General features: G+C 45.3%; 1 protein-coding gene across 1 annotated transcript in view; it reads right to left on the reverse strand.

Moving 5' to 3' along the window:
- The window catches only part of ano1 (anoctamin 1, calcium activated chloride channel), a 128,297-nt gene that overhangs the window by 37,292 nt on the left and 78,529 nt on the right, over positions 1–12,476 (reverse strand). Inside the window, 1 exon segment of the mRNA NM_001130327.1 lies at positions 11,540–11,872. Coding sequence (NP_001123799.1) covers positions 11,540–11,872 — 333 coding nt within the window.

The following is a 12,476-nucleotide window of genomic DNA, read 5'->3' on the forward strand; positions in this document are numbered from 1 at the left end:
GCAGTAGACAACAGTATATGTGGTGCTATATGGCTTGAATTAAACGGTTGCCAAAGCCACGCTCACTTTTAATTTTAAATCCATTTTATATGATGCACAATGTTGAGCCAGAAATATCAGATTCTGATATCGCTTTACCTAAGTAGATATTGTATCAAAAGGATGGCGAATACCATTTTGCACCAATGAAATTGTATCTACACAACCACTAAAATAAATGACACATAAATCAGGGCTGTGGAGTCGGAGTCGAGGAGTCGGAGGCAATTTTGGGTACCTGGAGTCGGAAAAAAATGAACCGACTCCTACTAAATTTAAATGGGAATAAAAAAAAAAATAAAGCAAGTTTAAATGTCCCAATTCACAAACAGTCATAATTAATTACTTCTCTGCTATAAGAATAAAGCCCAATGCACGCAGTGCATAAACGAACACGCTGAGCGACCATGAAGCTTTTCATTGACTGTATGCTTCACTAAATGGAACGTAACGCACAGTTACGGTGTGGCAGCTCCACTGCGTCGTTTTCCTCTGTTACAGGGAACACAATGCCCACTGGGAACCTAGCCTAAAGGTCCCCATACACAGGCCGACTATAGCTGCCGATATGGGTCCCTTGAACCGATTCGGCAGCTAATCGGCCCGTGTATGGGCAGAACAGAGCGGCCTGGCCGACCGATATCTGGCCTGAAATTGGCCAGATCTTGATCGGCCAGGTTAGAATGCGGTCCCCGAACCGACTGCCCCATAACCACAAATGTAATCCGATCGTCGGATTATTTTTTTTTTAAGTTACTTGCTACCCAATATCGCCCACCCGTAGGTGGGGATATCGGGTGAAGATCCGCTCGCTTGGCGACATCGCCAAGCGAGCGGATCATATAGTGCAGTGCTGTCCACTGTCCTCTGTGTGGCCCCCCACCTGTCTGGCTGCTTTGATGGCTTACCTTTGTGTAAGATTTAAATGGTATCAGTACTGTGATTAACTGCCCCCCTGCATGGTTCTCACCTCAGATTCAGGCTGTAATCAGGCTGTATTGTTTAAATATGTAATCCCCTGTGTTGCTCACTCCTTTTAATCTCTGCATTGTTCACCCCCTGCAGTGTTCACACCTCAGGCTCAGTCTGTAATCACCCCCATTGTTCCCCTGTTCACACCTCAGGAGCAGTAGAAACCCACAAATAATCCCTGCATACTACAAAAAGAACATATACTGAGGTGGTACTGCAATTAAAAAGTTTTTTAATATATAGTTATTGTGCAGACTGTAGGAGCAGTGCCAGCATTGTGTCACTGTAGGCTGCCTGTGTGTGCCATACACACAGGCAGCATAGGGCAAGCAGAGTATGGCACACACAGGCAGCATAGGGCAAGCAGAGTATGGCACACACAGGCAGGGTAGGGAAGGCAGAGTATGGCACACACAGGCAGGGTAGGGAAGGCAGAGTATGGCACACACAGGCAGGGTAGGGAAGGCAGAGTATGGTCCAAAACTGCACAAAATACCGGCACAACAGGATTTGTTTTAGCGGGATTAACCCTGCTGATTTTAATAGTAGCAAACCATGTAACGTTTCGGGGGCACGCCCCTTCGTCAGACAGAGTATGGCACACACAGGCAGGGTAGGGAAGGCAGAGTATGGCACACACAGGCCAAGTTTGGCACAAACCAGCCAAGAATGGCACACACAGTGAATGTATGGCACACAGGCAGGGTAGGGAAGGCAGAGTATGGCACACACAGGCAGGGTAGGGAAGGCAGAGTATGGCACACACACAGGCAGGGTGGGGCAGGCAGAGTATGGCAGGTTTTTGCTGTACTACAACCATTAATATGGGTATGGTCATGTGATAACAAGTAGGTGCGGTTTCAAAAAGGGGAGTGGTCAAAACTGCCTTCCATTATCGGCCCTCCACCACGTAGGTCGGAAAAATTCCGGCCCTCGGTACAACAGAAGTTGGACAGCACTGATATAGTGTATGGGCACCTTAACTCTCACTGATAACTAATGAATTTTTTTTTTTAAAGTGGCTGGATAGTAATAGCTGGCATAAAAATCAGGAACAGCAACTTTACCAGTTCAAAACAAACCACATTCTTAAACTTAAAACTACCAAAGAATGTGGTTTGTTTTGAACTGGTAAAGTTGCTGTTCCTGATTTTTATGCCAGCTATTACTATCCAGCCACAAAACAAAACCTTGTTGTTTTCATTGTGTTTGTCTTTTGCTTTAATTGGGGAATACAGTAGAGTGCTGGCTTCCTAGCCAGTAGTTCTGTGGTTAAATGTATGTATGTATAAAATACATTAGCATATTAAAAACAGAGGAGTCGGAGTCGGAAGTATCAGAAACAGAGGAGTCGGAAGTATCAGAAACAGAGGAGTCGGAAGTATCAGAAACAGAGGAGTCGGAAGTATCAGAAACAGAGGAGTCTGAGTCGGAAGTATCAGAAACAGAGGAGTCGGAAGTATCAGAAACTGAGGAGTTGGAGTCGGAGAATTTATCTACCGACTCCACAGCCCTGACATAAATAACATTTTACAAATAAAAAGTTTAGATATTTGGACATTCTGGGATATAGATTTAAGCTTTTTTTTTTTTTGTTCCGTGCAAGTATTTTTAGACTTACAGTAAGAATCCTGTAAGTTTACAGTCACACACTGAATTACTTTTAGGGTGTAAGATTATTTACGTAGGGTAGGGATGGTATGTAGCATCCCCTGAAACAAATACTTCTGCACATAGCTCTACAGCATGCATCGCTGAGTCTCTGGCATGGCATAATGAGTGCAATTTGACCTGACTTTTCACTAGCTGTTATGAGATATATGATTTTATGCCCTGCAGGGTCCAACCTCCATGCCAGCTTCACATGGAAATAAATTCACTTCAGGCCTTTAGTCAGAATTGTACCTTGTTTGGGGTGTTCCTATGAAACACAAAAATTGACTAGATCACGCAAATGGGGGAGACAGCACCTTAAGTGCCGATGGCAATAGTGAATAAATATACATTAGTTCTGGCTGTAGATTCTCTGTAATTATTAGGCTTATGGTAAATGGGGAGATGTCGCCTGTGGTTAGATCTGTGCTACTGCGGGCAAAAAATCTCCCTAAAATGCTTTCCTATAGCAGTAAAGTAAATCGCCAGTGGGAAAACTTATGTGGTGCTTCATTCTCCAAAGTCAACCGAAGTTGCCTCGTCAAAACAAAGAATGCTTTCCTGTTTAATAAGGCTGGTGGTATTTATGAAATCAGTATTGGCCACTGTGGGCATGGAAATGCATTGCCAGGGTGTTGCCAAATATTTAGTGGTATAGGGTTTCCCAAGCTTGCAAGTTGCACATCACTGTAGGATGTTCAATATCTTCCCCTGCAATAACAGACGCCATGGCTTTCAAACCTTAATTACATTTATTGCTAACAAAGGCAAGTTTGTGCTGCTAAAGCCTAGCCCAGGAGAAATTCTCCTAAGGATTAATCTTGCTTCTTTGTAGCACCTAAACCTACCTGCAAAGGAGTACCTTTATAGAAACCGGGGATCCCCAACCTTTTTTTTTTTTTTTTACCCATTAGCCACATTCAAATGTATAAAGGGTTAGGGAGCAACACAAGCATGAAAAATGTTCTTGGAGTTCCAAAAAAGGGCTGTGATTGGCTATGTGGTAGCCCCTGGCAGCCTACATAGTAACATAGTAATAGTGCTGGGCGGTATGACCAAAAATTTATATCACGGTATTTTTCAAAATTATATCGGTATCACGGTATTTGACGGTATTTTTTTTTCCCCATGCATGATTAGGTGACCACCCCAAACACCCGCCACCCGCACCCCCCCCCCGCCACCCCAAACACCCCCCCCGCCACCCCCAAACACCCCCCCATCCGCACGCAGCCCCCCACCCCCCCCATCCGCACGCACCCCCCCATCCGCACGCACCCCCCCCACCCCAAAAACCCCCCCATCCGCACACCCCCCCCAACCCCACACACCCCCCCCCAACCCCACCCCACACACCCCCCCATCCGCACACACCCCCCCCCACCCCCCCACACACCCCCCATCCGCACACACCCCCCCCACCCCAAACACCCCCCATCCCCTTCACATAAATATAACCCCCCACCCCACCCCATCCCACCCCCCCACACACAACCCCATCCCCTTCACATAAGTATAACCCACCCACCCCCACCCCAAACACCCCCCCCCATCCCCTTCACATAAAATATAATTACTGGCCAGGCACCCCCCGACAGCTCACATTGGTATCTGACTCTGAATGCGTCCTAGCGATGGCGCTTTTGTAGAGTGTGCGCGCTGACGTCACGTGCGCACCCGGAAGTATTCACGCACACCGGTATGGGGGTATGTAGAAAATTCATATCGGTTTCAAAAAAAAAAAAACAGTCTTTATGCAACCAAAACCTGCCCCAGAGCTAAGAACTTAAAGCATCTAATACAGTGCTGTCCAACTTCTGTTGTACCGAGGGCCGGAATTTTTCCGACCTACATGGTGGAGGGCCGATAATGGAAGCCAGTTTTGACCACTCCCCTTTTTGAAACCACACCTACTTGAAACCACACCCATGTTATCACATGACCATACCCATATTAATGGTTGTAGTACAGCAAAAACCTGCCATACTCTGCCTGCCCTACCCTGCCTGTGTGCCATACTCTGCCTGCCCTACCCTGCCTTTGTGTGTGCCATACTCTGCCTGCCCTACCCTGCCTTTGTGTGTGCCATACTCTGCCTGCCCTACCCTGCCTGCGTGCCATACTTTCACTGTGTGTGCCATTCTTGGCTGGTTTGTGCCATACTTGGCCTGTGTGTGCCATACTCTGCCTGCCCTACTCTGCCTGTGTGTGCCATACTCTGCCTTTCCTACCCTGCCTGCGTGTGCCATACTTTCACTGTGTGTGCCATTCTTGGCTGGTTTGTGCCAAACTTGGCCTGTGTGTGCCATACTCTGCCTGCCCTACTCTGCCTGTGTGTGCCATACTCTGCCTTCCCTACCCTGCCTTTGTGTGTGCCATACTCTGCCTGCCCTACCCTGCCTGCGTGCCATACTTTCACTGTGTGTGCCATTCTTGGCTGGTTTGTGCCATACTTGGCCTGTGTGTGCCATACTCTGCCTTCCCTACTCTGCCTGTGTGTGCCACACTCTGCCTTCCCTACCCTGCCTGCGTGTGCCATACTTTCACTGTGTGTGCCATTCTTGGCTGGTTTGTGCCAAACTTGGCCTGTGTGCCATACTCTGCCTGCCCTACTCTGCCTGTGTGTGCCATACTCTGCCTTCCCTACCCTGCCTGTGTGTGCCATACTCTGCCTGCCCTACCCTGCCTGTGTGTGCCATACTCTGCCTTCCCTACTCTGCCTGTGTGTGCCAAACTCTGCCTTCCCTATCCTGCCTGTGTGTGCCATACTCTGCTTGTCATATGATGCCTGTGTGTATGGCACACACAGGCAGCCTACAGTGACACAATGCTGGCACTGCTCCTACAGTCTGCACAATAACTATATATTAAAAAACTTTTTAATTGCAGTACCACCTCAGTATATGTTCTGTTTGTAGTGTGCAGGGATTATTTGTGGGTTTCTACTGCTCCTGAGGTGTGAACAGGGGAACAATGGGGGTGATTACAGACTGAGCCTGAGGTGTGAACACTGCAGGGGGTGAACAATGCAGATATTAAAAGGTGTGAACAGTACAGGGGATTACATATTCAAACAATACAGCCTGATTACAGCCTGAATCTGAGGTGAGAACCATGCAGGGGGGGCAGTTAATCACAGTACTGATACCATTAAAGCTTACACAAGAGTAAGCCATCAAAGCAGCCAGACAGGTGGGGGGCCACACAGAGGGGGGTCGCGGGCCGCCAGTTGGACAGCACTGATCTAATAGGTTGGTGAGCAACATGTTACTCACAAGTGACTGGTAGGGGATCGCTGATATAATCATTCAGAGCCTGAACTGCTTATTCACCATCATCAGGCATGCATCTAAGGTTAACAGCAGAAGAGAACACATATGGTCTTAAAATGTAACCCAGCACTACACTGGATACGACCATCCGTGGCATGAGAGAGAAATCATATGGCTAATAGCTAAATGAGCTAATGTTGGCTAAAGTATACTAGTATATACAGCATAATTGTGCTACCAGCACACTTCTTATATACTGGCGCAATGTAATGTCCATCAAAGCAATAGAAAATAAGCACCCTCTGAACCTAACGCCACACTGTAATGCAAGCAGCGCTACTTTTAGAACAGTGGGCATGTAAAGAAGCATCTGGTCATATGGTCCAAGGAACTGTCGTTGGCAACAGTGTAGGTACAGAGTGTTGCCTACAACAGTTCCCCAACCTTTTTTTTTTTTACCAAAGAGCCACATTTAAACATAAAAAAAAGTTTGGGAGCAACACAATCATGAAAAAAGTATCTGGAGGTGCCCAGTAAGGGCTGTGGATGGTTATTGGCTAGCCCCTTGAGGATGGGCAGACAACAGGAGGCTCTGTCTGGCAGTATACATTGTTTTATGCCTCCAAAATGTGTCTCCAAGTCCACTTGCCTCCAAGAAATTAAGAGGTTAATTTAAGGTTACTGGGAGCAACGTGAAAGGGGTTGGTGAGCAATATGCTGCTCTCGAGCCACTGGTTATGGATCACTGCCCTAGAGCCTTCAGACAGTAGATGGCTTACTAAAGTTTCCTTCACTGTGGTGTTAGAATGGGGCCATACAAGCAAGACAGCACCGGGAGCAGTGTAAAGGTGCCCATACACCAGGGGTCCCCAAACATTTATACCCGTGAGCCACATTCAAATGGGGAAAGTATTGGAGAGCAACACAAGCATGAAAAAAAGGTTCCTGGTAGTGCCAAGAGCAATAATTGGCTATTTAATAGCCTCTATGTGGACTGGCAGCCTACAGAAGGATCTGTTTGGCATTATACAGGTCCTTTTCAAAAAATTAGCATATTGTGATAAAGTTCATTATTTTCTGTAATGTACTGATAAACATTAGACTTTCATATATTTTAGATTCATTACACACAACTGAAGTAGTTCAAGCCTTTTCTTGTTTTAATATTGATGATTGTGGCATACAGCTCATGAAAACCCAAAATTCCTATCTCAAAAAATTAGCATATTTCATCCGACCAATAAAAGAAAAGTGTTTTTAATACAAAAAAAGTCAACCTTCAAATAATTATGTTCAGTTATGCACTCAATACTTGGTCGGGAATCCTTTTGCAGAAATGACTGCTTCAGTGCGGCGTGGCATGGAGGCAATCAGCCTGTGGCACTGCTCAGGTGTTATGGAGGCCCAGGATGCTTCAATAGCGGCTTTAAGCTCATCCAGAGTGTTGGGTCTTGTGTCTCTCAACTTTCTCCTCACAATATCCCACAGATTCTCTATGGGGTTCAGGTCAGGAGAGTTGGCAGGCCAGTTGAGCACAGTAATACCATGGTCAGTAAACCATTTACCAGTGGTTTTGGCACTGTGAGCAGGTGCCAGGTCGTGCTGAAAAATGAAATCTTCATCTCCATAAAGCTTTTCAGCAGATGGAAGCATGAAGTGCTCCAAAATCTCCTGATAGCTAGCTGCATCGACCCTGCCCTTGATAAAACACAGTGGACCAACACCAGCAGCTGACATGGCACCCCAGACCATCACTGACTGTAGGTACTTGACACTGGACTTCAGGCATTTTGGCATTTCCCTCTCCCCAGTCTTCCTCCAGACTCTGGCACCTTGATTTCCAAATGACATACTTTGGACCACTGAGCAACAGTCCAGTGCTGCTTCTCTGTAGCCCAGGTCAGGCGCTTCTGCCGCTGTTTCTGGTTCAAAAGTGGCTTGACCTGGGGAATGCGGCACCTGTAGCCCATTTCCTGCACACGCCTGTACACGGTGGCTCTGGATGTTTCTACTCCAGACTCAGTCCACTGCTTCCGCAGGTCCCCCAAGGTCTGGAATCGGTCCTTCTCCACAATTTTCCTCAGGGCCCGATCACCTCTTCTCGTTGTGCAGCGTTTTCTGCAACACTTTTTCCTTCCCACAGACTTCCCACAGACTTCCCACAGACTTCCCACTGAGGTGCCTTGATACAGCACTTTGGGAACAGCCTATTCATTCAGAAATTTCTTTCTGTGTCTTACCCTCTTGCTTGAGGGTGTCAATGATGGCCTTCTGGACAGCAGTCAGGTCGCCAGTCTTACCCATGATTGCGGTTTTGAGTAATGAACCAGGCTGGGAGTTTTTAAAAGCCTCAGGAATCTTTTGCAGGTTTTTAGAGTTACTTAGTTGATTCAGATGATTAGGTTAATAGATTGTTTAGAGAACCTTTTCATGATATGCTAATTTTTTGAGATAGGAATTTTGGGTTTTCATGAGCTGTATGCCACAATCATCAATATTAAAACAAGAAAAGGCTTGAACTACTTCAGTTGTGTGTGATGAATCTAAAATATATGAAGGTCTAATGTTTATCAGTACATTACAGAAAATAATGAACTTTATCACAATATGCTAATTTTTTGAAAAGGACCTGTACTTGGTTTTTATGCAGCCAAAACTGGTCTCCTAGCCAAGAATTAAAAATAAGCACATGGTTTGGGGGCACTGAAAGCAACATCCAAGGGGTTGGTGAGCAACACCTACGGATGGGCGATATTGGGCTATTTCAGGCTACAATGATGGGTATAGGCGCAGTTAGTTCAGGGACTGCATCAGCTCTGATCCAACTAAATTTTTTAAACCTGCCGATCAATATCTGGCCAGATATCGGTTGGGCAGGCCCGTCGTTAGTGCCCCTACACGGGCCGATTAGCTGCCAAGTGGGTGTAAGGGACTGATATCGGCAGCTAGAATCGCCCCTTGTATGGCCACCTTAAGAGAAAAGCCTTTAGGGGAAAGCACAAAAGCTCACAGTTTTGTTTACCAGCTTTACAGAGCGAGTGACTTTCTACATGATACACTGCTAGCTGTTCAGCTGACGTTTATTAGTCTCTCAGCACACATGATAACAGCTCAGTGTGCAAGTTAAATATTATATTACACTTACTTCAGCTCCCATCTACTTCTCAGGAAACACAACATATATTTTTTTTTTAAAGGACAACTAAAGCCAAATAAATCATGCTTTGAAACAACTGCCTATTAGGAGACCAATACTCCTGCCCAGTAACCACCTATATAGGCACACGTTTTCTGTGAATGAACTCAACATTTCTTTTACATGAACTCCATAAGTTACTTTTCAATCTTAACTGTGCAAGTGAAAAGAAAAGCACCAGTACAGCAGGGACTTCGTTATTCATAATGGAAGAAAAAAACAGTCAACTGGTTGTAAAGATGAGATGCATATTGCAAAGGGACAAACAAGGTGTGTATTAGTATAGCATATATTAGCTGGGGGGGGACTCCTAGCCCTGTCTAGTTCTATTTGCCTACCGGGGCTGTTTGATCTTGTTATGCCATTTGTTCACAGACACCACAGGGCGACAAATACTTTCAGGAGAAACATAGGAATTTTTAATTCATTGCTGCCGGCAGTCAGGTTCCCGACTGCCGCCACCATCTTATTTACAAGAGAAGGGTTGGACCAGGTCTGGACTTCAAAATAAGCCCTGAGTGTCTATGGCATCTTAAAGCAGCCCCTCTGGCATTTGCCAGAACCCACAGGTTGCCAGTCCGGGCCTGGGTTATGGCCCAAGATTCTGAACTGTTCTCCCTGTACATACCCTTTGGGAGACCTTGCATGTTTAGCTTTAAATTTCATTTCTATGGTGATGACATTCAGACTTTCATTAACCCTTATCTATAACTGGCCTCCGTGATAGCTACTTCAGGACAAATAAACACTATTTCAAACGACTATAGCAAAAACTGAACTGGTTGTCCTTCTTCCCAATCCCGACCCTACTTCCTTTTACAGTTAATACTGAAGGCAAGCTCATATAGCCTGTGTATTCAGTACACTGCCTTGGGGTAATATCTGACTCTTACCTTTTATTCTCTAATCCTATAAATACAATCAGTCATTTCTCCTTCATAATCTAACATAGATCAGTCCCTTTATCTCTCAAGAAACAAATACACTTGGCCATTGCCTTATTTTATTCTTGATTTGAGAAAGCACTCACCCGCACACACTGACCTTCCAAAAAAAAACATAGCCGGGTGGGTGCTCGATGCGCAAAAGAGGGATCGGCACCCTCTCAAACAACACTGCAATTCCAAAAAATGCGCTGGCACACCGTTGCAATTCAAAGCGGGGACTTGCACTAATAAATACGCAGGGGGTTTCCCTGCTTTGAATTGCCACGGTGTGCCAGCGCATTTTTTGGAATTGCAGTGTTATTTTATCCTTGGCCATGGCCATTTTTATGCTACTGTGACCTATTGCCATCTGGCCTCCCAGACTACCACCACTCCAGGGTCGGACTAGGGGGTGCAGGGCCCACCGGGGCTCCCGCCCCAGGGGCCCTGTGGGTGCCCCAGCCGTGTCCTCTAACCACCCCCAGGGCGCCTGACGTCCTCCCAGAGCGCGTATAACTTGAACGCATCGGGGAGGAACAGTCAGTAGGGGGAGCGCCGGCAAAGGTCAGACTGGGCCGCTGGGGCCCACCGGGATTTTTCCCGGTGTCCCGGCGGCCCAGTCCGACCCTGCACCACTCCCTCCTCAATCTTTCTTAAATTCTAGTACTAGACAACTCCTGACTTCCAAACCTTTCTTTCCTTTTTTCAAAACCCATTATTCCTCTTTACCTCACTACTGTCTATTAGAGATATACTGAACCCACTTTTCTGGGTTCGGCCGAATCCCCGAACTCCAAATTTTCAGGAGGGTTAAAAATTGCCCTACCATTTAACCCTTTTGAACGCTAATTAGCATATGTAAATTTATCCTAATTAGGATTTGGTTCACCCAGGACTGTAGATTCGTCCGAAATGGAATCTTTAAAAAAAAAAAAAAAAGCTGGATTCAGTGCATCCCTACTGTCTATTGTCTCCTTGTACAGGTATGTATAGTCTCTCTGTATATTCCTGGTCATTTCCTCCATTCCCCTAAGAGCCACTACCTTTCCATACTACCCACATTTATACACATCTCTTATAGTAAACCCCAGTCTTGCTGCTCCTAACTTCTTGAGAAAGGTTTACCTTACTTTCCCACATGCATTCTGTAAATTGCACAAATATTAAAATGACCATATCACCTGTTTGAGCTTCAACCAGTGTTTGTTCAGCCAGTAAATTGGCAGGGCCCAACATGGACAGAGTTTGGAGCAAGAAATAAATTCTGGCAGATACTGATCAGGTCATGTAGAGAATCTATAAAGACTGCTACACAGCTGGACTTGTTCGAAGAGCCGAACAATCAGAGTCACCATCTGGCTAACTATGTGGGTGGTAGATCAGGGAAACATGTTTTCATTTCAGAATCTACATCCTTAAGTTGTCTCTATGGATTGCCTGGCGATTACACACACTAACATAATAATGTTCATTCTTTTTACCTCTTCATCTCTTTCCAGTTCTAGACCAGTCTCGATCAGGTTGCCTTCATACTCTTCCCTGCGGAAACGCTTGTCGTCTTCATGATAATCCATTTTAGGCTCTGCTTCCATTGCCTCCAGGTCGGCTGCTCCCCCGGGGAGATGGTGATCATCCTTTGTGCTGTGCAAGCTATGTACGGAGTTGCTGTGATGGTTTTTTTTGTTTGGTGTTCTGCTGCCGGAGGATTTCTTGTAGGTATATGCCAGGATATAATCCACCTTCTTCTGCCCATCTCTAAAGTATAAGCCATGTTTACAGGCGCTATCCTGATCTGTTCCCAAGGATTTTAGTAACTGCAAATAAAAGAAACAAAAAGTAAACAAATTATTCCTGGTCTCTGCCCAAACAAGCCAAGTCGCACAGATCCTAGTGGGTTTTTCATACCTGGAAATAAATCGAATACATTTTGGTCTTATGCGTTTCCCAACTAATAGAGGTAAAGAGAGGTAAAACTTGTCTGCATATATATGTATATAAATTAATATAATAATATATATTTTGTATTATGTATATGTAAGGCTAATAGCACCAGTGGCACTTAACCAACATTAGTATTGCGATCAGCACAACTGGACACAAGCAATGGAGATGAACTGGTACAGGTATGGGACCTGTTATCCAGAATGCTCAGGACCTGGGGTTTTCCGGATAAGGGTGCTTCAGTAATTTGGATCTCCGTAACTAAAGTCTGCTAAAAAAATCATTTAAATATTAAATAAACCTAATGGGATTGTTTTGAATCCAAAAAGGATTAATTATATCTTAGTTGGGATCAAGTACAGGTACTGTTTTATTATTACAGAGAAAAGGGAATCATTTAACCATTAAATAAACCCAATAGGGCTGTTCTGCCCCAATAAGGGGTAATTATATCTTAGTTGGGATCAAGTACAGGTA

The sequence above is a fragment of the Xenopus tropicalis genome, chromosome 4, assembly GCF_000004195.4.
Source record: "Xenopus tropicalis strain Nigerian chromosome 4, UCB_Xtro_10.0, whole genome shotgun sequence".
Classification (NCBI taxonomy): domain Eukaryota; kingdom Metazoa; phylum Chordata; class Amphibia; order Anura; family Pipidae; genus Xenopus; species Xenopus tropicalis.